Consider the following 26,467-nt stretch of genomic DNA (forward strand, 5'->3'; position numbering starts at 1 on the left):
GGAATGATATCATGACAAAGGAGAGAAAAAAGGGGGGGACGGCCTCCCAACGTAGCCTGTGGGGTGCTTTCCAGTTTGATTGTAAATCACAAAAGAGAACAGAAACCAAACCAAACAAGAAGTCACATTTAAGTGACCGCAGAACCCCAACGTTGCTGATGTTCGAGCCTGAACACGGAGTCAGTGGCTACCTTGAAGACAGGAAGCCCATTTTCATAATCAGAGGTCCGTGACATCTGGGAAATGGAGTTTTTAGGAAATGCCTTTTAGAACGGTAACGTGAGGAAAGGAACAAGCCGGGTGAAGTGTGTTTTAGAGGGGGGGGGGTGATCACTCCGGCTGACTGGACCCAGGGGTGGGGGCTGGATCAGGGGGGGCATCAGGCTCTGATTGGACAGTCTCACGAAGAGTGAGGGTTTCGGGAGCGGACTCGGTCTTTGGGGACGGAGAGGAATTCTGGGGCGTCGGTGTAGAGAGGGGTGGGCGGGGCGCTGGCAGGACCGTTGGAAGCCAGAGACGAGAGCGCCTCACCAATGGAAATGGACGGAGGGAAGAATCCAATCTTCTGATTGGTTGCCTCCTGGATGGCACGCTCATACTCCCTCACCTCATCCATCGTCATGTCTTTAAAGACAGGGAGGAACACAGTGAGTCATCATATAACGCGTTTTTCTTTTTCTGGTTGATTTATTACTATGAGAACATGCAGCTCACGCATGCCTACATTTGGCACACGTGATTATAATACGGGGGTTGCACATTCACACTCGTGAATGACTAACAATTACAAACAGAATAATGGGTTTGATTTGAAAAGGTCGTTGCAGTCTGTTCATGCCTCATTTATCATCATCTGAGAGCTGAATGTGGACTTGGTCTGTGTTCTGAGTATTGGGACAGTTTACAAAAGTGCCAAACTGTTGGAAGTCTAGAAAAGTGAGTGAGCCACGTTATCCAGGGGGGGGGAATCCTGGGGATATGGAACATGTCGGTCATGGCCGGGGGGGTGGAGCTCATAGAGAGAGTGTGTGTGTGTGTGTGTGTGTGTGTGTGTGTGTGTGTGTGTGTGTGAGGAGTGTGTGTGAGAGTGTGTGAGTGTGTGTGTGTGTGTGTGTGTGAGAGTGTGTGAGTGTGTGTGTGAGTGTGTGTGTTTTGTTGTATATACATACACTGACTTTGTTAAGGGCCTCTAAGCCACCCAGAGATGCAGGTGAACTGGTGGTATGCTGGTCATTGCAAACTTTAATGTTGGTTTGCTCATGCATTCTGCTCTCGTATTCCCGAACATCCTCCAATGTCATATCTGCAGAGGGGGGGGGGGGGGGGGGGGGGGGGATTTGGGGGCAAAAAACCACGTGCATCTTCGTTTACTGACACGGGGGCAGGGGGGGCTTAGGCTCAGAGCTTCGACGTGAAAGGTAGTGAGAGGAGAGTGAGTTGGGGGAGGGGCCAATGTAGCGGGGGGAGGGGCCAAGGTAGCAGGGGGGAGGGGCATCAGTGAGGGAGCTGGGAGGTTAGTCGAGCAGGACTGGAACAGCGAGGGGAGTGAGGGACCCCCGACCCCCGACCCCCGACCCGAGGCTGGGCGATATTCACCCTTGGCCCTCGAGACGCGGCAAATGGGAAGTTTAGTAGCAGGCTAATCAAAAGGGACATTCTCCACACATAAAAAGGGAAAACAAACCAAAAACCAAAAACAAACAGATGGAAGATCTTCCATGGTGCAGCCAAAGAGATGTTGGCATCAAAAGATCAGATCAGAGAAGAAATGTTATACATCAGCCGTTTCATTTCAGCATCAGCCAGATTCGTTGCACTTACCTGTGGCGGAGTGGCCTGCTCTGAAACAGTCTGCCATTCGGGCTCAAACGGGCCGTATCAAATGGCAGCCTGCAGAGGTACTGGAGCTCTGCTCGTTACGGAGCGTCCAGTACACCCCAGTTAATATTGCCCCATGTGACCAGAGAAGACTGACCGTCCATGTGCGTGCCAGTTTGCTCTTTATAAGCCACTCTGATAGTACATTTGATGGTGTGTTAATAATGCAGTGTGCACACACTAAATATCTGTTATGAGGGAATAAACAGTGCCACAGAGATCATGCATTTAGCTAGAGCACCATGCAGAGATGTTGTGATTAAGAAGTCGATAGCACCGTGCGGTCATGGAGCCCTGTGTCATACGTACCGATCCACTCATCTACCCAGGCAAAGGCCTGCCTGTGTCCCAGCAGGAGTATATCTCTAACCACCTACAGGCACGGAGGAGAGGGTGATGGGGCAGGAAGAGGTAGAAGGGGAAGAGAGATAGCGGTTATGTCTGTGCTCAGCATGTTTCATATGTACTCTAAGGTATTGTAAGGTGGTTATTAGAGTGGTGGAGTCCTGCCCTGTACCTTGTGCACAAACTGCTCGACGCGCGTCTGAAGGCCCCACACCTCGAACTTGACGGTGACCAGTTTGTAGGAGCACATGATGGGTTCTTGTGTGTCCCGCCAGCCCTCCTGAAGCATGCCACGGGACGTCTTCTCCGATCTGAAGTAGCGCGGATCCTGCGTGTCCAGACATGCAGACTTCATTATGATCGAACGGTCAGATTCTAGCGCAAATTCGGCCTGGACGGTTGTGATGGTGCATGTCTTTGCCAGTGTAAAATGAAAGGGGAGGAGGAGGAGGAGACAGTCCAGTTGTGAAATAAGAGTTTCTGGTGCTTGACCATCTTCTAGAAGGCCATCACCTCACCTACTCAATCCACATATTCAAGGGCATTGAGGAGATCACTAGAGCGAGGAGCTCTGGATAAGGGCTGTAAAGAAGCTGCAGGGGTGGTAGATCTCAGCGAGCAGGAGCTGAACTCTGCCTGCTGGATGCTGTATCTCCAGGAACAAGGTGTGTGTGTGTGTGTGTGTGTGTCTGTACGTTTGTAGTAATCAAATGCTGTGGCTTCAGCTGTGAACTGTCTCAGTCTCTCACCTCTGACTCTTTATAGTAGCGCTCTGGAATCTCATCGTAGGCGATGTCTACAAAACACACTTCTCGCTCCTGGTCCTTCAGCTCATTATCAAAGATCTGTGTACACACACACACACTTGCTCATATAACTAGATAACATGGTTAGGATACATGCAGACACCTAGCTCAAAGAATGGTTGAAGGCAACATTAGGAAACATTAAAAAACAGAACTAGTAGGACACAACTAGACCACCATTTAACTAGTCCAGAACGTAAATTACACTGACACACATTTATCTATGTAACTGTAACAAATCGCCTTGGGCGTCATCCATTTACAATAACCATTCTCTCTTTAGACTTGAATGTATTATCAGCGGACTTGCAGTTTACTTTCTCAGTGGTCCACTAGAGGGCAGCGTAGGTTAACTATTTATACACTTCATATGCTGGCTATTACATAACTGAACCCCTGCTGATCAGGGGGCTCTTAAGACTTAATAAAGATTGAACTTTTAAGGGGTAATTTCTCTTTGGGGATGTATATGTACTTCTAATAATCTAATTGTCGTCCTAGAAGACAACATTAATTCTATATGGCTTTGTGACATAATTGGAATATTGGTATCTAAATGATTAAACACCAAATAATTACTGAGAGGGTTAAGCAAACATCAACATGTAATAAATAAATGTAAGGGTTGGCTACATTATGTTGAACACTGATGTGTGCTCGGTGTGAGTGGCTAGAGACCAGAGTGTATCTGTGTCTCTCATTGGGGCACTGTGCTCACTGTGTGAGCTGGTGTTATCACACTTTGCTTCGGGGGAGGAATAACACACACACAAAACACACAAGTTCACTGAGAGAGGGAGGGAGAGAGCTAGAATCATATGGATAGTTCAACAGGTTCATACCAACTGAACCAGACCTGATTCAGCTGTTTTCTGTGAGAGTTGATCATTAAGAAGAGCTGCCATCTCGGACAGTCTTCCCTACGCCTCATGGCTGAGACGCAGGGAGTGAAGCTCGTTCTCACCTGCACGTTCATGTGAGCTTCATTTGCTGTTATGTTGCTTTAGGAACAGAAAGGCAAAGGCCTTCGTGTGTGCAATGATGTGGAAGAAATCCACACGATCGCATAGTTCTAGATCCTGTTCTCCAGTTGGGAATCGGACAGAGATTAAATATCAACTCTCTACACTCCATCTTAGATTTTTTTCAAATCTGCATCAAGATAAATTTCTAAAACTGATCCTGATTCAATTACACACCTTGCACATTATAATTTAAGGTACTAAATTAATGTTTAATGGAGACTAATCCTCCATAATACTAGTAACTAAATAATAAGCCTAGAGCAGGATGATTAGGTCTAACAAACGTAAGCATTCCTGGGTCACCACTCTGAGGACCTTCAACCTGTACCAACCTGCTGGTACGGTCCACACCCACCCTCCCTATAATTGGGTCCATGCTCCTCGTATTGTACATCATGCAACAAGCAGACCTGCAGTCATGGTCTCAGTAGCCCCAGGCAGGTGTCCCCATCCCCCAAATGAAGGTGTCTCACATACTTTCTAGATTCCCACCAGATCTGTGCAAACCTGCCAAAGAGTCGAGTCAAGCCACCAGTTTAAACCAAGTGATGTTTTTTTTTTTCCCTACAGAGACTGTTGGATACGTTTGACCTCATAGCGTGAGAGCAAGCTGGATTATAAGATGGTGTTTTTTTAGGGGGGGGGGGGGGAGCAGGTTAAAGTGTGTGCACAGGAGCATTATGGGAAAGGATGTACAGTGCGTGAGACTCTCTGCTGCCCTTAACTCAGAGGTGCTGATCGATACCTGAGCTGAGAGAGAGGGAGGCTAAATATGAGGGTGAGAACCTAGAATGTGAGGGTGTGAGTGTGTGGTATGATGGACAGAGCGGTGCGGAGTGTGTGACACGATGGGGGTCAGGTTACACCGGAGGACAAATGTCAGCCTCCCTTTCAGAAAACCAGTGCAGGGAACAGAATACCTAAGGAAGGTTCGAATATCTCATTTCCTTTCAAAAGTTCTCATTCTCTCAAACACACACTCACACACACGCGCGCTTGGTAATGTGTATACAGGTTTCCTTTGACCTCAGCTGATCTGTTAATACTGGACCAGCCTTGGCACATTACCGAAGCTTTTAAAGGTCATCAGCACAGATAAAAGGTGGAGGTGTGGGTGGAGGCGGAGTGAGACAGAGACATGAATGAAAAACATGGGGGGGGGGGGGGGGGGGACCCACCAGGCAGTCATGGGTCACATTGAGTGTCTGAAATTTAAACCCGATCTCTGGGTCAAATGCCGAGTCAGGGCTGCATCACAGAACCGCTGGGAAGCTGCTGGCATGGGATCCCGACCGGCGGCTTGCTCGGGTTTCCTCTCTGCCTTTGTTCACGTAAAAAACCCCAAACGCGCGTCTTTCACAGAGACAATGGCGAGAACGGCTTAACTGGTTTCCGAGCACATTCCACCTGTTCGAAGGCCCCGTTCCCCGAGCGGGACACTGGCGAGATGGATGACGTGCACAAACTGGCAGGGAGAAGTGAACAGGACGTTCTTCATGGTGCTGTTACAGGACGTTCTTCATGGTGCTGTTACAGGACGTTCTTCATGGTGCTGTTAGAGGACGTGAGGGGGAATTCAGACGTGTTCTTGGGTTCCTGCCCCACAGCCAGTATGAACAACAGAAAACTACACTCCTCTATAATAACGTCGCTGTTTGAAAGACTTAAGTGCATGACTTTCTGGAGAAGGCAAAAGACATTTTAAGAGTAGCTACCAGTTGTGGCTCAGATCTATCCAGCCCGTTTAAACTCCCTCACATCAGGGACGACGTGTAGGGTGCCGTGGGAAGCTGTTCGCGCACGCGCTTTACACGCCAGACCAATAGGAACACAAACCCTTTTAGTCACAGGCTGTCATGAAAATATGTTCAGAGCATGTTCTCTCGTTCTCACTCACTCACTCACTCACTCACTCACACACACACGTCCCTGCTTAAGAAAGACTTCATGCTGATCTCTGAACACCATGGAGAAGAGCAACATTTTGTTCCTTTAGGAGAAGATACAGCACGGACGTAATTTGAAGGGGGGGACGGACATGTCCCCCCCACTTTTTCAAAAGCCGGGTCGATATTTAAATAGCGACGAATCCATGCCCCCCCCCCCCCCCCCCACCCCCCCCCCCCCCCCACTTTTGAAATCAAAATTACGTCCATGAGATACAACGCACACGCAGACACACACGCAGACACATGCGCACACGCAGACACACGCGCACACGCAGACACACACACAGACACACACACACACACACACACTGTGTACTCACATTATCGTTACATCCTTTGTTGTCTTCGTACTTGGTTTCTATGTGGATGGAGAACTTTGGCAAAAAGGAACACTGAAAAAGGAGACAAGGTGAGAGAGAGAGAGAGAGAGAGAGGGACAAAAGAAGGGAAGAATGAGAGAGAGAGAGAGAGAGAGAGAGAGGAGAGAGAGAGAAAGGGGAGAGGAGAAAGATGCTTGTAATGAGATTTCTCAGCACTTAAGCAGAACATATTCAGTCCTGACATCTTTCTCATCATCGGCGGCCGCGTTAACAACTCCAGTCTGGCACTGTGTGCTCTGCTCAGATCCTCCCAGCTGACGGCACGAGCTCTTTCTCTCCCAGGAACCTCAGTCTGACTTCAACTTCAGTCTGACTTCACGTCCGAGACGATCGGAACGGACTGGCGGCTTAATTGCATCACGGAGACACGTGGACATCACACGGAGTGACGGCTGTAGCGTTTACAACAAAGTGTATGAGAATTAGGGCCTCCGTCTCCTCCACAACACCACTAAAGCTATTAATAACAGTACTGAAACACGGAGACGATGCACGATTTCCATAGCAACCCCTTTATGGCAGAGAAAGTTCCACAGTTGCTGTAAGTGACGCCTTAGTGAGCGTGGGTGCATGCTGGCTGTAGGACGCACTAATGGGGGGGGGAGGACACTCTGGAGGGGCATAGGACACACCGGAGGGGGTAGGACATATCAGAGGGGACAGTAGAGAGGGACGAAGGGCCCTTGCACGGTGAGTCACTCTTCCTGTTCAGCCATCACCCCCCCCCCCCCCCCCCCCCCCCCCCACCCCACGTCTCCCCTGAACTCCACAGAAATAACAGCGGGGTGACTCACTTTTAGAGTTTCCCCTCAAACTTAGTTTAAGAGACAAATGGAGGCATTTATCACTGCACAAGCCAATTTAACAGGATGAAGGGATGTGTGTGTGTGTAAAAGGAGCAGTAGGATGTGACATGAACACTGTCCTTAATCACGACTCGGTCCTTTAAACAACCCGGTTACGGATCTGTAATCACGTATGCTCAGGGTCCCCCAGCAGCACAAAACGTGTGGCGTGTATCTATGACGCGGACACTGAAGCGGGACTTGCTATGACTTGGATGTATGTGCTGGGAGCCTGTGCTTCACCACCTGATTCCACCGGGGGTGGGGTTATGTGGGTGGAGGTGGAGGTGGGGGCTCCTACTGAAGAATAGGAGCTAATTAGTGGAACGAGGTGGTGTTCAGAAGGGCACGGGCTCTCTCGGAGCCTACACCATGTTCAGAAGAGGTGGGAGGTGAACTTACCGTGTACTCTGCCGGTGGAGGTTGGGGTGGAGAGGGCGTGGGAGACGGTGGAGGATCGCAGCAGGGGAGAACATGGAAGGAAACGGAAGACAAGTTCAGGTCCAGCTACACGACAGGGCGGGGCAGCAGGGTCAGACACGCCTCCAGAACAAGACCACGGACCTGCTTGTGCGGTTTGTGCCTTTTATGACCCGTCAATATGCCTTACGTCTGAATTCAACTCCTTGACGTTCGTTAGCATTGTGTCTCGGAGAGCGTGCTAATGTGTGCCCGTTAGCCTTCAGCTATTTTTAGCCAAGCTAGTATTCCTGGGTGAAGTGGTCATTTAAAAAGAACTGTGCTAAAGTTGCTAACTATACATACAGCGCTCACACATATCCCTCATTAATGAAGCCGTGAGGAATGAAATCATATTAATTCACATACCAAACAGACTGCATAATACTGCAAGGCTTCAGGCAAAAGAGCTGAATTTTCTCTCCCATGGTTTGCAATCCTGTCTGACATTAGGGGTCTTGAAACCACGGCTGTGATAAAGTGATTAGCTTGTGGTCTACAGCGCTGCAGGGTTAAGCCTTACCTCCTTTCTAACCTACCAGGCACTAATATTTAAATATGTGAGAAGCCCCTTGATGGGTTGGTTTAGAAGTGCTGGATTAGAGTTGGAATTTATCTTCCCAGAGATTAACATATTTCCGGACTCAGAGCCGCAAACTGCTGACACACACCATGTGGTCTCTGTCGAGTGTGTTCAGTTAATGCCCCCAGCGCCGGGTACGAGGGTGGCCAGAGGGGGGCGCCCTCTCTGTCTCCCACCTTCTCCTTTCATAAGAAACGACTTTAACACTCCAAGATTAGCCTCATAGCTGTAAGGTGTAGGAGCGTCATTCACACACACGTTTATGGACAGAACCGGTTTGATTAAGTCCCACGGTGCTTCCTGATATTCACAGCTGGACACGCCCCTCTGGTACTGAACCCCCATGAAGCACCGCCCACACAGCAAGGCTTTCCCGCTTAATTGCCGAGATTAATAAAAGCCGAGAGGTCTGCTATTAATTGCAGAAAGGCCCAGTGGTAAATACAGGAATGTGATGAACACATTCCCTTGCTATACTGTGCTAATGCAGAGGAAATAAAGATGTATTTATTCTCTCTCAACTTCCTAATCATTTGCAAGTTTGTTTTGGATGTGTGTGGATTAGGGGGGAGTCAGTATCCCTGTCACCTCTACTATTAATCTCTAATAGAGGTTTGGGACCCATTTAAATCTGAAATTGCAGTTGGAATTTGAAATATACTTTTTTATTTATGGCCACTGCAGGACATGCAAGTTTGGTTCAAAACAAGGTGTAAACATGTGGTGCGTTCAACAAGTCTTACACAAACAAATCCAAACATTCTCTCACTTGCACCATCAACAACACGGTGCTCGCAGCCAAACTCAAGTTTGAATTTCAAAACTACAGTCGCAGTCACATTCACTTTCACCACTTCTGGCTGCCGTTCCCGAGCGTGCGCAGGGAAGCGGCGTGGTGTTTTTTTTCTGCCGTGGCCTCCGTGGGTTTGGCGGGAGGCTGCGTGACGTTGCCAACCACAGGAGAGAGAGAACCAGCTGCACTGGCACGCCAGCTCGAGTTGGTTTGTGTACTAAAGGTGCTACAAAAACACATTTCATGCACAATGGCAATTCAAAGTGCTTCATATAAAAACAGAAAAAGCTCAATACAGCCCGCAATCTGTCACCTTGGGAAAGTCTTTACCAAAATAATAAAAATAATAAAAACTAAATTACAATATTTACAATTGAAAACAATAACTGTCAATTAGAACACAAACTTTATAACGTATAAGGTTTGCTTTTCACAAGACTGCTGTAACTCTGAACCTGTTCTAGTTATTTACAAAGATGGACGTGCCTGTGGTGAAGGGCCTGGGGTGTTTTCAGCGTCTCATTGGACTTTGGTTCTGACACCTCCACCGGGCTGCCATACCCACCAGCCTTGCCGCAGTTACACAAACCTGCTTTGACCTCAACAATCCATCGATTTTAAAGCATCTAGGGCCGTTTCAAAGACACAGATTAAGATACGTCTGTACGAAAGTGCAGCACAAACGGAGATTCTGCAGCTAATGGACATGTGTGCCCCCCCCCCGAGTAATTTAGGAGCTTTTCATTTCATTCATTGTGAATCTTCACACAGTGTTAAAGACAGCAGGCACTGCTGAACACTGGAAACAAAGCAAAAATGCAGTTTTTCCAAAGTGTGTGTGTGTGTGTGTGTGTGTGTGTGTGTGTTTTTACCTGTAACGGTATGAGGGTAATAATTCCAGGCTTTCTCCGTCACGTAGAAGATTCTTGGCACCACCGCTCTGGCCCAGCTGGGAAGTTTGCTGCAAACAGAAGGAGATGTTTTAACTCCATCTGGACCGGGCCAGTGTTGGTGCACATTCCATCTGGACCGGGCCAGTGTTGGTGCATATTCCATCTGGACCGGGCCAGTGTTGGTGCACATTCCATCTGGACCGGGCCAGGTGCACATTCCATCTGGACCGGGCCAGTGTTGGTGCACATTCCACACAAGTCAGTGACCTAACGATAGTCCAATCAAAAGACGAAAGCCAAGGTCACCGCGTGGCACTGGTGCTCCGTTTAATCTAGTTGTGGGAGTGAAGTGATCCATCACAGCTGTGCAGTACTGTGATCCATCACCACCATACTCATTTTCAGGGGATACCAAAGGTTCATCTTTTCATCCATTGTTGTAATCAATTCAACTGGAATGTCTTTGCTATTTTTCTAACAATTCATACATACGATTGTATCTTACTATTTTTTTTCAGGCCATGACCCCAAAACCCACTTGTGTGAGTTTACCAAATCTCCCTATTTCTGCCTGCCCAGGGTTGCCAAGTATCGCTACAATGGATCCCACAAGCGTTACCAACAGGCTGCTGTTGCTCTGACTCCTCCACTGTGGTTGCATTCAGAAATAGCTCCCCCCCCATCAGAGGCCTTGGACCCCTGCAGCACCTAAGGCCGCTTTACCTCACCAAGTCCTGTGTGGTTATTAAAAGCTCAGGCCTCCCACACAGTGGCCACACGGCCCACGAGGCTCCAGCCTCAAAAACTCAAAAACACACACACAGCTACAAAATAAAAGTCTTTTTACAAATGAGTTTCGGGCCCACAAGCACAACATTTCTTGTTTTACTACACATGCACACACAAGTGTTCAAACAAGCGTGCACACACACACACTCAACCCCCAGTGTCTCATGTTTTATCTCTCACTGGGCTGTCATTGTCCTAACTGTCACTGTCTTCTGTAACGCACACACACACCCTCACCTCTGTCCCACACACATCCTTCCAGGTAACCGTACATCATGACTGATTGGGCCCGTAAACTCTCAGCTGAAACCATGCAGACATCAGGAAAGGTGGAAAACAGCAGAGCGGTGTATGGAGGTACACACACACGCGCTAACACACACACACACACACGCGCGCTAACACACACACACACACACGCGCGCTAACACACACACGCGCGCTAACACACACACGCGCGCTAACACACACACGCGCGCTAACACACACACACGCGCTAACACACGTTCCGTTGGGGGACTGGAGACTTTGCTGATACTATAACTCTCCCAATATGTCACTGTCACTCAGCACATGTGAATGTGGGATTCTGGATCATCTGAAATGATCAGCAAAGTGGTTTCATTAAACGGATCAATTCATAATGGATTTGTGTTCATGAATACACACAAATATGTGTGAACAGCACACATTTGTCTAATGGGAGCCATTTTGCTAAAATATGTTGAGAATTTGATCAAATGAATAAATGATAAAATGAATAATAGTTCCTATCGAATAGGAAGAGGGAGTTTTTCTCTTCATTTTCTGATAAACAGACTTTTTGAAAAAATTGGACAGCTAAGATGGAGAGGTGAAATGAACACAGAACGAACTGTTAGAAATTTCCCTTGGGTATAAAAAAAACTATTCTGTCTGTCCGTCCGTCTGTCTAAACGGTGGACAGATTTCTTACAGCGAGCCCAAACGTTGCCCCCCTCGTGTGGAGTTTCTGCGCGCACACACCGTATCTCCATATTCCAGCGGGTCTCACCGCCCCTGCGTGTTTTAACACGCACATGCCTATTAAGGCTTGCCGCTAACACCACGGACTTTTTCGGGATCATGTGGGTAGAGCCGACGCTGAATTCACCCAGAAACTGGCAGCATCAGAAGCAATTAAACGCAACACGCTTTGAAGATGGCCGCGACTCCCGCCTCGTTCCGAGAAATGAGCTTTAAAAAAAGAAAAAGAAAAAAGAAACAACAAAAAAAGCCTCCCATTTAATTGGAAGGAAACATAGCGACAGTCTCCGAGGGCAACAGCACGGTTGTCAAGCCCACGGTTTTTCACACCAGAGTGGATTTGCTGGCGGTGGCCGAGGTTCTCCACAGGCTGCTGAGGAAGATCCCGCCCCTTCCTCCCACGTGCTCTCCAATCACAACTCCATCAAAATCATCAACCATCTCCCAATCGCTCACCAGGAAGCCCAGCGTGAGGATCGCTGACCTGACAGGTGTCCATTCGGTGGAGTTATGTGTAATCCAGGACGACAGTGACGACGTTATGTCCCAGGACAAACCTCTAAAACGGCACACTCAAATCCATCGTCCGTACCAATCCTCCCCTTGTATTTTTGGTCTTATTTTGTTTAGGTGTGACATGAGTTGTGACTAACACTGTAAGGCAGGCGCAGAGCCAGAACCGAGTCTGTCCATCCGTAGGTACTTTGGAAGACTAAAGTGTGTTTCCCGCACTATCCCACCGCCCCACGCCACCCCCTCACATCAGAAGCGTGCAGGACACAACTGGGGCGGCCCATGCCAAAAGATCCACAGTTCCTCTGTTGCAGATACTCACACAGTTGAGACATTCTCACCTCCTTCTTTTCCAGTTTCTCAGTTTTAATTTCAGGGCTACTGATGCGGTCATTAAATCGCCCAGTATTAGAAACAGGGATGTTTACTGTGTTCCAACTCTCTTTATATCACAGTACTCTCTGCACACTTTATCTCATCTCTTTTTAATGTCCCTCTCTCTCTCTCTCTCTCTCTCTCTCTCTCTCTCTCTCTCCTCTCTCTCTCTCTCTCTCTCTCTCTCTCTCTCTCTCTCCCTCCCTCTCTCTCTCTCCCTCCCCCTCTCTCCCTCTCTCTCTCTCTCTCTCTCTCTCCCCCTCTCTCTCCCTCTCTCTCTCTCTCTCTCTCTCTCTCTCCCCCCTCTCTCTCTCTCTCTCCCCCTCTCTCTCCCTCTCTCTCTCTCTCTCTCTCTCTCTCTCCCTCCCTAATCTGTAGTTCTGCTGACATGCCTGTTCCTCTCACAGCATCCCCAGCAATACCCCGCCCTTCTGATGGAGCGTCTCCTCCTCCAGCTCTCCTCCAGTTCACCTCCTCTCCACTCTCCTCTTGTGTCATCCCTCCTGTCTTTCTCTCATTCTTTTCTGGTGATCATTCTCTCACACCTTCATTTTTTAAAGCCCATTTATCCTTTGTTTCTCTTTGATGCCAAAACACTTGCGTGTGTGTTTGTGCGGGGGAGGCCTGGTAATACAGCACCAACACGGACCGCCGGCACCAGGAACCGGCCTGAGGAACCGGCACCAGGAACCAGCCCTGTTGTGTTTGTGTGTGCGCATTCTCTCACAGGTCTCATGTCATTCTCAGATCCAGATGCTACTATCTTCTGTGTAGGTGGATGTGTACATGTCTGCCTGTACATCTAGTGTGCGTATACTGGAGAAAACTGTTGGCAGTGTGTGTGTGTGTGTGTGAGACTCACCTGTTGAGGTAGATGCGTTTCTCTGTGAACTGGCCGTGGCCGTGTGTGGGGTCGTCAAAGGGCTCGTTCTGCACCACCTCCACACCCTCCCCACGATCACTCTGCTCATGACTGTGCTTACTGATCATATACAGCTGGCCGATCCTGTACTGAACACACACACACACACACACGGAGAGATCATTGTGTGTGACAGCTGAGTACTTCAGAGCTCACGACTGTGTGTCTGAGCAGGTGGACAGATGGATGCTGAAAACAGGGAAAGTAAATCTAAAGTGGCACAGCAATGAGAACAACAACAAACCACCACGGGGATGTTTGAACATGTCTGTGGGTTCTGACAACAGCCCGGATCACAGCACCGCGATCTAGGATGGGCCGGATCACAGCACCGCGTTCTAGAATGAGGATGGCCCGGATCACAGCACCGCGATCTAGAATGGCCCGGATCACAGCACCGCGATCTAGAATGAGAATGGCCCGGATCACAGCACGTTCTAGAGTGAGGATGGCTCAGATCACATCAGCACGTTCTAGAGTGAGAATGGCCCGGATCACATCAGCACGTTCTAGAGTGAGGATGGCCCGGATCACATCAGCACGTTCTAGAGTGAGGATGACCCGGATCACATCAGCACGTTCTAGAGTGAGGATGGCCCGGATCACATCAGCACGTTCTAGAGTGAGAATGGCCCGGATCACATCAGCACGTTCTAGAGTGAGAATGGCCCGGATCACATCAGCACGTTCTAGAGTGAGAATGGCCCGGATCACATCAGCACGTTCTAGAGCACATATGTCAAAGTCAAGGCCCGCGGGCCAGATCCGGCCCGCGAATTGATTATCTATGACCCCCTGGATGATATTTAATTACTATTAGAACCGGCCCGCAGGCCACAGCCGCCCGATGGTGTTTTGCACGCACAAACACTACATTCCCCACAATGCAACGGTAGCCCGTGAAGTCACTGCAGCGCACACAAGCGGCGAGGGTCTGCGCGGCGAAAATGACGCAATCGCAGTGGCTCCGCCCGTGCGCGAGGGCGTCGCACGCTGTCGATTCTCAAGGTCGTGCACCTCTCGAATTTTGTAACAGTGCGCGCACCAGTTAAACTTAATTAAGTTAGATATTTATACATATAGTCGAAATAATTCGAAATCATTCGCTTTTTTATTCACATTATTTAATGGTTATTTTCAAAACGCCCAATCTTAACGTCTTCACGTTCTCTGATGTTTTGTCCTGGAATTACAAGAGGCTCGTATTTGTTAACGTAATACATTTGTTGTGAAACGAAGTCGTTACAATTTTAAGCATTTTCAAGTACTTTAGCCTAAATTCCAGCACTTTTCAAACCTTTATTACTTTATTAATTTAATGTACAGGACATGTTTTATTTGAAGGAAGTTTGTTTTTATCTGTTTGCTTGTTGAAAAATGTTTTCACTTGAAATTACTGACAGATCCATAAGAAAATATTGCTTTATTCATTTAAGCATTAAATAGTATACACTGTGTTGGGTCTTGGTTCAATAGGCTATGTGCAATCATTTCAATATGTTTTAATAAACATTGAACCAGTCCGGCCCTCGGCTTGTAGCAAATTTGGTTTTTTGGCCCTCGGTGTATTTGACTTTGACATCCCTGTTCTAGAGTGAGAATGGCCCGGATCACATCAACACGTTCTAGAGTGAGAATGGCCCGGATCACATCAGCACGTTCTAGAGTGAGAATGGCCCGGATCACATCAGCACGTTCTAGAGTGAGAATGGCCCGGATCACATCAGCACGTTCTAGAGTGAGAATGGCCCGGATCACATCAGCACGTTCTAGAGTGAGAATGGCCCGGATCACATCAGCACGTTCTAGAGTGAGAATGGCCCGGATCACATCAGCACGTTCTAGAGTGAGAATGGCCCGGATCACATCAGCACGTTCTAGAGTGAGGATGGCCCGGATCACATCAGCACGTTCTAGAGTGAGGATGGCCCGGATCACATCAGCACGTTCTAGAGTGAGGATGGCCCGGATCACATCAGCACGTTCTAGAGTGAGAATGGCCCGGATCACATCAGCACGTTCTAGAGTGAGAATGGCTCGGATCACATCAACACGTTCTAGAGTGAGGATGACCCGGATCACATCAGCACGTTCTAGAGTGAGGATGGGTGGTAAAGGAGTTCTGCACAGGTGCTCCTGTAGTAGCAGCTCGACGCCTCAGTTCACTACAACCACCATGAATTGGCACGGTGGCCCCAGAGGTCCCCTAGATGCAGTCAACCCTAAAAATAGGGCGGGTGTGCACGCACCTCGGGCCAGACAGACGGGGAAGAACCCATTGTCTGCTTGCACATAGTGTGCTCAATAGACAAGTGGGAGGGGAGAGAGAGAAAGAGAGAGAGAATGAACGGAAGAGAACGAAGGTGGAGAGAGAATGAGAGGAAGGAGAGAGAATGGGTTAGAGGGAGAGAATGAGGGGGGGGAGAATGAGAGGAAAAGAGAATGATAGCGATGGAGTGGGACAAAGAAAGAATGAGAAATTGAGAGAATAGAGACAGAATCAGAGGGAGAAAATGAGAATGAAAAAGCTAGAATAAGAGAGAAAATGAACTCTCTACAACTCCATCTTACTCTCCTTTGATAAAACTCGGCCCAATATGGACTAGGCGGAGGTAAAGGAGGGGACTGAAAAGAGTGCCGGCTGATTAGCAAACACTGCTGATGGCAGTGAAGGGGGTGGAGCTCCTGGCCTGAGGGGGCGGAGCTCTTGGCCTGAGGGGGCCACTCATGTCACTGCTGTTTCCACAAAAGCATAATTTAGCCAATAATGGCCTGAGCTCGGCAGGGCTGCTGACCGAGACTGGTGCCGTAGCCCCTCCCACTGTAGCCCCTCCCACTGCTCTCACTGGGGAGTGTTCACACCCGACAGTGCTGAGAGGCGCCTGCCATGTGCTGAGGGCTGCAGGATCAACGCCATGGGGTAAAAAAAACCCACCAGAGGCACTGTGTGTGTGTGTGTGTGTGTGTGTGTGTGTGAGCTGCTGCGTCTGAATCAACTAGTGGCTACTTTATTCATATACTTTATACCCCACCACGTACAGTCCTGTAATATTTATGATGATATATTTGCTCCACATTGGGAAAGACAGACACATGCAAAGATGCCACTGCAGCTCCATGGCAACGACTGCGAACTATTCTGGAATATGTTGGGCTGGCAAACGTGATTCCAAGCACCGAGGAACGCAAACCGATCGAGGGGAGAAAACCTCGGGGGGAAAACCTCGGGGGGGAGTGACCATGCAGATTTATTCCAGTGTGTTCCGGTTCAAGTTTTCCCCGTTTTGTTTCAGTGAAACCAAAATCACAACACGCGTAAAGAAAGAAACATCAACAGTGAGCACACAGGCAGGAATCAGACCAGCTGAACGACCTCTCCAGTTCTGACGCCTGTTCAATTTACAGCGAGACATTTTGTGCCTGTTTTTCTGAGTTAAATTCTTTTATCAGATGGTGGTATGGTGTGGGTCATTGTTAACAGACTCCAAGTAACAATATTTCAACCCTTTTCATTCCTTGAAGGTTTTTGGGTTTGATCAGTGACCCAACTCTTCTCTTCGGGTTTTAGAAAATACAGAGACTGCAAAAAAAAAACCTGACACACATATGTGCACACACACACACATACGCACATGCACACACACACACGCACATGCGCACATAGGTTATGTAAATATTAAATCCAAAGCATACATTCAACTACTTCACTTCAGGTGCTGTACTCCCACATGAATGTGGTGTGTGTGTCGGGGTGTTTGTATCTCTATCATATGTACAATGTAGTTACCTTTGGTAAGAAGGGCAGAGGCCAGTTTTTCAGGACAAAAAAATGCTGAAATGTCATTTTAATATCAAGACTCAAAGAATCATTCAGAGCAGGAGTGAGAAGGAGAGATAAGGGAGTCATTTGCAAATATTATGTGAAAGAGTATCAGACATTTTCTCGCTAAAGTGAATTACTGTAAACATTACCTTATGCAAATCACTCTGCTTGATGCAAATGACTTCATACATATGCATGTAGTGTCTTCAGAGGTCATGCTTTGCTTTGGTCATCAGCATTTGTTCTTCTACGTCCCCACTCTGATTAGTCATTGTGATCAGTGTGATATTTTACACTGCACACACACACCTATCACCTCACCCATTCTAGTCCTGTAATTAAATCATACACTTACATTTGTTAGTTTTAATGTTTTCTTGTGTGTGCATTTTAAACCAACATGCATTCTGATTGCATTGCTGTGCAATGGCTCCTCTGATTAGCTCAGCAGGTTTGCTAGATCCAACTTCGCAACGCTACCGGCTAAGAGAGAATCTGACCACATTTTGCAAAGAATCTTGTAGCCTTCGCCATTGCTCCAGCAATCTATGTGAACCTTGTTTTACAAATAAAAATCATATTTTGCCTACTACATGCTTTGCCCTAATAAATCATTGGCTGCGTCTCTTTGCTCTTGCCCCGCCCCCTGGACACGCCACTTAGTTCACCCCTCACATCACTGTGGGGGCAACGCGAGCCCGTATCTCACATCTGCTTTAACAACCCAGCGCCCTTAACACACGGTGCGGACTCGACTCCCAGCCGTGGGACGTGCCGTCGTGCTGTGATGGGCTCCCGGAGTGTGCGCTGTCGACAGCCCGTGGTGAGCCGTCGTCCTGATGGACGCTGCGTGGACATCGCGGGTAACGCGGGGGCAGGCCGACGGCACCCTAGCACACGGTGGTGGTCGACCATGTGACTCACACTGATGACACGTTAGTACATCTTCCTTTAGGCATACAGCCACAGTGCTGCTGTTTACAGCCATATCGTTGTTACCCTGTTCCTGAAGCTTCCGCTCCGACCGCATCCACATGTATGAATGCATATAACGGTTGGGGTAGAGACACACCCCTCAGAAGCTCCGTGGGGCGTTTCCCCGGAGGCTGCAAACCCACGTCTTAGTTCCTCCTTCCTCCTCTATGACATCACTTTCAACTTCACTTTCCAACCGTGCACACTGGCACCACCGGTAAACAGGCCGTGTGGCATCAGCGTCCCCATGGCGATGCCCTCTGGCACCCGCGTGTTTCAGGGACGGTAAACAAAGCCTTGGGGGGGCTTTAAAAGTGGGTGACTTCAGTGGAAAACAGAACAGAAGCTAAGAGCCCCATGCATATATGGGCCTAGTCCCTGGTCCCCTCTGACGAGTGTGTGTGTGTGTGTGTGTGTGTGTGTGTGTGTGTGTAATGGATTGTGATCTTTGTGGTGAGCCATGGAGGACATGGGAAAGAAGCGCTCACGGCTCCCGATAGCAGAGGACAGGAGAGGGAGAGATACAAAGGGAGGAGGGATGAGAGAGAGAGAGAAGGGGCGGATGAGAGAGAGAGAGAGGGGGCGGATGAGAGAGAGAGAGAGGGGGCGGATGAGAGAGAGAGAGAGAAGGGGGGAGATGAGAGAGAGAGAGGGGAGAGGGATGAGAACACTAGAGAGAACTGGGCTTGGTCTGTGATGATCGATTCATTTTCTTCTCTGTATACATACTGCACTTTTGCCTCTTGCACGACTTAAGAGTGCACGTGTGACATCCGTGAACTGCATGTTTGTGCGTGCGCGTGTGACATCCGCGAACTGCATGTTTGTGCGTGCGCGTGTAGATGTGGGTGGTGCGTGTGAATGGCGGATGGCTAAAAATAGTTTGCCTGTTCGCCAGGACTCCAGGCACTTATTAGCTTTACACGTCTAGATGAAGCATTCATCTTCGCTGCATAGATCCATAGGTAGAGGGAGAGATTCATTCCCCCAGAGAGCCATAAAGCAGCCCCTATGAACGCTCAATATGTCATGGCTGCACACGCAACACACCACAGCAGTAGAAGTCTTAATCTGCTCCTTTTGCATCAGGAACATCCAACTATTTATTAACTCCTTTTTTAGCACAACACCTGATTTCACTAATGAGCTCTGGTTAAAGATGAAATGATGCTGCTTAGTGACAGAAGACGGTGAAGAGCAGGAACAGAGTGAACGTTTGCGGTCTGCTCAGAGCACCAGGCCCAACCCTCCACATGTCGCTTGGTTCAGACGACGGTCAAACTATGACAAAAGTTGAAGCGCGTGGTACTGAAACTAACGCCTTCCCACGCCGCACGGGGAGTGTAATGACACTGTCCGACCACTAGGGGTGAGTTTGCTCAAACTATTAGACATTTATGCAGTTTATGAAGTGTATGAAACTGTGATGCAACTGTTCGTGCTAGTTGTTTAATAGGTTGTCAGTTATCAATATTTTATGCATTTATGAGTGAAACGTGTTGCATTTAAAATCACTGATCACAATGTAGCGCATAAAGTGCTTGAGCCCGGGCCTCACGTGCACACTGAACTCGGGCTCTGGGCCTCACGTGCACACTGAACTCGGGCTCCGGGCTTCACGTGCACACTGAACCAGGCTCTGTCCACTCCCTTCTGCACACAGGGTCAGCCAGCTCGCAATTAGCAGCCAGACCAAAGACACACTTTGCGAGTTTAGGGAAACCATCATAAAATCGCAGAACAAATTTGCAGAAGCTTTGCTCTGTGCCCTGAAATGTCAGAAAATTAAACGGTTTAAAGAAACCAGTTGTCTGGGCTTGCTCGTTTGCTCCCGAATTTGTTTTAGTTGTGTATCAAGCCATAATTAGTTTAACATGTAAAAGCAAATTATTCAGGGTAATTTAAATAACCCAAGAGAATTAATTTCCTTAAATTAAGAGTAAAAACTTTACTGTCTTTTACTGTACGGTGACTCGCATAACCGAACAGGAAATCCTTCTCTAGATGTTGACCGTGAGTTCAGATCACTGCAGATGTGCTCGCTGATAGCGCCAGCATACGATATACACAGCAGATTGTTTAACGCGAGATATTAATCATAGCAGAATAAACTGTGGGACAAGTCACGTTTCTATTGTTAATAATAATTGTTCATTGTTATTATTTGTATAGCTTTACATCTTGGGAAAGAAAAATAAATAAAAACAAAACAACCTCACCCAACCACATTAAAAACTGAAAAGTTACACCTATGGGCACTCTGGGGGCGGAAGTGGATTGAATTTGACTTTATTTCTTTCTTTTTCGAGTGTGTTGAGGGCTTGAGGCATGAAGTTGGAAAGAGGGGGTCATGAAAGACTCTCGAAAAGGAAGTCAGGCTGACTGTAGGTGCCAAACCGCACCAAGCACAAAGCCCGGCTACGTCTGTCGTTTTCCACTGCGGTCGGTGAGGCAGGCTGCAGGGTTCCTGCTGTTGGACCCGGCTGGTGTTCTGCGACGAGGCCCAAGTCAAGACTTCGCAACCTTTAGCAACTGGAGCCGCACTGAAACCACCACGAAACGACCCGCGGCCCACATGGAAACGTACTCGACCATTTCAAAACCAAACAAATACTAGCGCTGCGTGTTCACTGCTCCATTTCCTGCGTTTTGTTTTATGCTCGGGTTCATACGCCAGACACACGACAGCCGCTTCACGTGTAGATTGTCCAGCCTCAGGGTCTTTCTTTGTTAATGATCATGTTTTAATCATTTGTACATGACGCGTAAAATTATTTAAAGACGATCGTGTCACTCAGGCTTGCACGAATGAACCCAATTATCACACTGATCCACTAGCTAGTGTTGTCGGTCACGTGACTGTACTGTACTATGCTAGATCAATCAACCAGCTCGTCCTAAATACGATGTTTCATTGTCAAATAATTGGCGTAATCGCTCGATAAATACGTTTGCGTAAGTAGCTATGTATGTTGGCTGGAAGGTGCTACGACCCACAGTTCGAGCGGCACCGCGTTTGGCGCGAGCCGCACGGAACCGGAGAGGACTGTGCGCACAAAACGCTGCCTGCGCCCAGGGCCTTGGCCACAGCTATTTATATCCCGCTCCGTGTGGTTGGCTGCTGTTTTGTAGACTGTATTAATAAATGATAAGTTATAGGAGGAAAAAGATCTGAGCTTCAAAGCTTTGCTTTTTGCTTTTAACCCTGATTATTTATTTATTTTCGTTGGTCGGCGTGTGTGATTCTAGAACGTGCAACGTCATAGTACACTGACTGTCGGTGAAGGAATAGATTCCATTATGACATAATAAATGCGATTATGAGTCATGGGACGGCCCCACAATCTCAGCATCCAAGCAGGTGTTCACGTGCACACAAGGGAAAAAAAGTACAACATGGTTTTTAAACCCGACTATGGTGCATCAGTATTAAAACAACAGTAACTCCATCACTGGCAGACTGGACCACAATCAAACATCTGCTACCTGGCATAGAGAATGGTGTATGGAGCCAGACTTATTATCCTACAGCTGCCTAACATTCCCATAGCTCTGAGCAAGCCAGCGACAAATCATTATCACCTCAAAGACAGCAGTGCGGCGTTCAAGCCAGTCTAAAACCAGCCAATGGCATTCGCCGTCTGACCTCAGCCAGCCAATCGCACTCCACAGTACTCCAGAGACCGTCCGTTTCAATATTCCAATATACCACCAAATGGTGTCCTGTGAAGGACAAAAGTGCTAGTTTTTGTTTAAAATAAATCAACAATGTTCCAGCGACATAACAAGCACAGCATAAAAACACCTTTTCATGCTTGTTCAGCCAGATGCATAAAATTTGCGATAAAATATGACTGGACATTCTGCTCCACAAATGTGTGCAGATGAATCAAGTAGACACCATATGCGGTACAGTTGCTTCCCGGTAAACAAGGAAGAAAGAGACAGTTTTAATCGAGATCCGTTTAGTATTCTGGCAGGTGGAAAGACAGATACAGAGTGCCAAGTGAAATATGATTATAAATCAGACTGACTTGCACATACTACACTGTTCAGAAATGAATTGATATACTGTGATTTGAGGGCAAGAGTGAGGCAGTGTAAACAGACTGAAAGAAACAGAGAGAGAGCGAGAGAGAGAGAGAGAGAGAGAGAGAGAGAGAGGCAGGCATACTTTATATCAAGAGTATTTATATTGAGAAACGTCTGTTTTCTCATCTGGACTCAAACACGGCGACTTAATTTACCATACTCAGTTTCTGAACTACGGCAGCCTAGTTCTGTTGTCCAACTCAGAGTTTTTTTTTTTAACTAATCAACACCACACAATAACAGTATAATTTACCAGCAGCCCCATCTTGTGCTGTTCTGGGCCTTGTTTGACCTAGGAGGTGGCTTACCTCTACAGAGCTGTTCTTGGAGAGGAGAGAGAGAGAGAGGAGAGAGAGCAATGAGGCCCCATAGGGTAGGGCTCAGCATGGAAAAACACATTACATAACAGACCGAATTATATATTTATTGGATATTTTCAAGACTGAAATGTCTCTGGCAGTGCATTAGAGCAACAGAGTCCCCTCCCCTCTCTCCTTCTCTCTCTCTCCTTCTCTCTCTCCCACTCTCCCCATCAGCCTTCTGTCTTACTGTGTCTCTCCTCTTTTGGTTTGCCTCCCACTCAGTCTATTTTTCTCTGCCCCCTGTTCGTTCTTGCTCTCTCTCTCTCTCTCTCTCTCTCTCTCTCTCTCATATTCAAATATGCTTCATTGGCATGACAGAGAAAAAACGATGTTGCCAAAAACTAGGAATCAAGTTATTACTAGTATTAATCAAACATTAAATAACATTACCATTCATCAAATAATAAAAGTAGACCCTAAATGTGGAAATACAAAAGTGTGTAATTTGTGACAACATAAAAAAATGAATTAATAATAACAAAGAGGAAACAAAAAACAGAAGCATGTGAGCATTATAACTAACTAAAAGCATGTATAGAAATGAAGGAACATTTTTGAACTTTTAACTACTTTTACGTTGTTTTCTACTCTTTGCCTTGTAAGTAAGTATAAAATGTCAGCAAAAATCTATACAAGTTTAATGGGAATCGCCCGCAGCTTTAGAGGTTGGGAGGTGTGTGTGTGTGTGTGTGTTTGCATGCTTTCTGCTACAATCGCAGCAAGGTCAGCAGTCTGACGCTATTTATAGCACACAGGATGTCGAGCCGTGACTGACTGCTATCACAAGGTGGCCAGGCCCGTCCTGAGACCCCAGCCAGCGGGGCCGACCCACACGCCACCGGGCGTGGGGCGCTCACACTCCCCATAACATGCCACCGGACACATGACCCGTCAACATATGACCACATTTCCAGTGATATATTGAAAGGCAATAAGCAGTTATGCAAGTAATACATTTCTTATGTGGATCAATGCATTACCTACAGCCATAAATGTTTGGAGGCCAACAGTAGCAGTTATCTTAATGGTCGACTTTCAACACACACACACACACACACACACACACACACACACACACACACACACACAAAATGGAATGTCAGAACATACACTCACACAGAAATGATTTTTTAGGTTGCATTTAGATTGTACAAAATGGAAAATAAAGGCCAGGATAAGCAGCAGTAGTCCTCATGATACCAACCTTGAAGTTGTGATGGAAATTTGGTGATTTCCATTTAGATCAGGCTTTCTTAGTATACGTTAAACACATTAGAAATAAGGTTTTTACATATGTGTGTTAATCATGCCACTGAAGCCATTCTGGTGGCTTCAGTAGGCCTCAGAGATGTGTTTATGTGTGCCTGTCTGGGACATTTAATCTGATGTTCCTCTGATGTTCCTAAACTGACCTCGCTGGAGACGCATAATCTCAGCTTGGAAAGGACTACGGCGACACTCAGTCTGCCATGCCATCACGAGGATGCTGAGCAGGGAGGGGGCACGCATCATATGCATCTGTCAAATCAGAGTTAATCACTCCTTACTTTGTCCAATCATATTTAGTTAATAACCGCGTGTTCACCTCGTGGACACCGTGTGTATTGATGATCAAGGGTATAAAGGATGAGAGTTCGGAATGGGGAAGGAGCTCTCTCTGTGACTGACACGTGGGTGTTTGTAACGGAGATCTCAAGGGTTTAATCTATGTCTATGTTTAAATAAATCATTGTACTTATTATCTAACCCAACTGCTTCTGACTTATTTTGTACTCACCATTGAAGGGTTTCAGAATTTCTAGGACATTTTGGCACCCCAGATGGGACTCCACGACTGAGGACGGCACACCTTAGGTGGAGACTAAGCCTGAAGGCCTTACTTGAGTCAGTCAACGACAAATTCCGTTGAGTGGGACTCGCAGGTGTGTGTGCCTCCTCGGCGTCGGAGTTTTCCCAGGAACAGACGAACATTTAAGTTAACTAAACCCTGGTGAGTACAAAGTGTTGATATAAGCTTATTGCAGAGGTTGTGACTTCTCTCTTGGTGCGTGTATACACTGTAGTGGTTATCGGGCGGGGTAACTGAGTGATTAAGTGTTTCACCTTCGGCTGGGAGTCGAGGACCAGAGTATCAGGGAGAGTGAGAGTCAGGCTCTGCGTGAGTGTGTGCGTTGTGTGAGGGAGTGTTGTTATTTTTTTCTCCCCAGAAGCAGCAAAATGGGCGGATGTGGTAGTAGTCATACTGACAGGGAGGTCAGTGAGATACTGCACGCACATCCTAGAATAAGGTACATGAAAGAACGGTATGGGCCCGAAAGTTTAAAACAATTTCACATGTGGGTTAGTAAATGTGATTTCCCAGAGGAAGGGAGTTTTAACATGAACCGAATTGCAGCATTAAAACGAAGTCTGATAAAAGAACAATATGGTGGGTTTAAGGTAAACTGGGAAGCTTTTGACTTGTGGGAGAGGGAGGCGAAACGGCGGGATTATAGATTGCAAACACAAACTAAATATGAAGTTCAACGGGAACTTCAGAATCTCCAGTCTGTTAAGTGTGTTGCAGATCCAGACCTGGACGGATGTCTCAGGCGACCCCCAACCGTCCCGATGGCCCCACCCAACCCCACCGACGTCAAGCCCCAGGAACCAGTCAGACAAAACAAGCCTCCTCCAGCACGTCCAATCAGCCCAGTGGCTATGCACACAAGATCGCGAGACGGGCAAGACACAACTGCCGGACCAAGCCAAGGACGGATGGTCCACGTCAGCGAGCCGCCCCTGTCCCCTCTTCCGGAAACAACCAATGATCAGGTGATGTGCCCAATGGTAGAGGTGGCTGGTCAGGAGGGGCCTATGCTTGTTATGAGAACATGGACTGTTGCAGATTTACAGGAAGTGGTGAAGCAGTTCAAGCTCCCTGGTGACATTGGGGGGCGTAAGTTTGCACATGAACTGGACATGTTTTGCCGTGAGTTCAGGCCGACGTCACATGAGCTGCGACGACTCCTGGGCCTGAAACTGGGAGTAGAGGTTACAAAGATCCAGATGGACTGGTCAGTCAAGAACATTCAGTTGGTCAACAGTGAGTGGTCACATGAAGGTAACGAACCGTATCGGACAATGTTACATGAACTATGTGCAGCAATACGGGATGCCTTTCCCCTTGTTATGGATTTAACCAAAATAGCTAATTGTAAACAAAATGACTCAGAGACTGTGCAGGAGTACCTGTATCGACTCACCCAGGTGCATGATGCTCACTGCGGCATGGACTACCCCGACAGGATGGACAACGGGCCAATCACACCCTATGAAGCTCATTTGCGGAATGCTTTCATTAATGGACTGAAGCCGGAGATTTCCGAGAAGCTCAAGGACACTTGCATCACGTGGGAGACAGCCAAGATGGAGGTGATTGTGCAACATGCTATCCACGCGGAAAAGCGATGGAAGACGGTGAGTGCCTGGAAGCAAGACAAAGAACCGCGGCAAACACAACTTTCCATGGTTCGAGTGGTGAGGGGCGATGAAAAAGGTAACTATGCAGGAGGCAAAAGCTGGAAGGGGCAGAAGAGGACTAAAAAGGTGAAGAACCGCAGGAGAGATGATGACGACAACGCTTGTTACATCTGTGGAGAAGACGGACACTGGT

The 26,467-nt window shown here is 47.6% G+C and overlaps 1 protein-coding gene across 1 annotated transcript in view; it reads right to left on the reverse strand.

Annotated features, from left to right (window-relative positions):
• Positions 1-484: 484 nt before the first annotated feature.
• Positions 485-26,467, reverse strand: part of LOC143522154 (cytoplasmic phosphatidylinositol transfer protein 1-like) — a 51,706-nt gene continuing 25,723 nt past the window's right edge. Inside the window, exons 2-10 of the mRNA XM_077015892.1 lie at positions 13,501-13,649; positions 9,936-10,024; positions 7,631-7,638; positions 6,324-6,395; positions 2,973-3,068; positions 2,396-2,551; positions 2,188-2,251; positions 1,170-1,303; positions 485-624 (exon numbers count right to left, since the gene is read on the reverse strand). Of these exons, the coding sequence (XP_076872007.1) occupies positions 619-624; positions 1,170-1,303; positions 2,188-2,251; positions 2,396-2,551; positions 2,973-3,068; positions 6,324-6,395; positions 7,631-7,638; positions 9,936-10,024; positions 13,501-13,649 (774 nt within the window). The 3' untranslated portion in view covers positions 485-618. The remainder of the gene's footprint in view (positions 625-1,169; positions 1,304-2,187; positions 2,252-2,395; positions 2,552-2,972; positions 3,069-6,323; positions 6,396-7,630; positions 7,639-9,935; positions 10,025-13,500; positions 13,650-26,467) is intronic.

Source organism: Brachyhypopomus gauderio, chromosome 8 (assembly GCF_052324685.1).
Source record: "Brachyhypopomus gauderio isolate BG-103 chromosome 8, BGAUD_0.2, whole genome shotgun sequence".
NCBI lineage: Eukaryota > Metazoa > Chordata > Actinopteri > Gymnotiformes > Hypopomidae > Brachyhypopomus > Brachyhypopomus gauderio.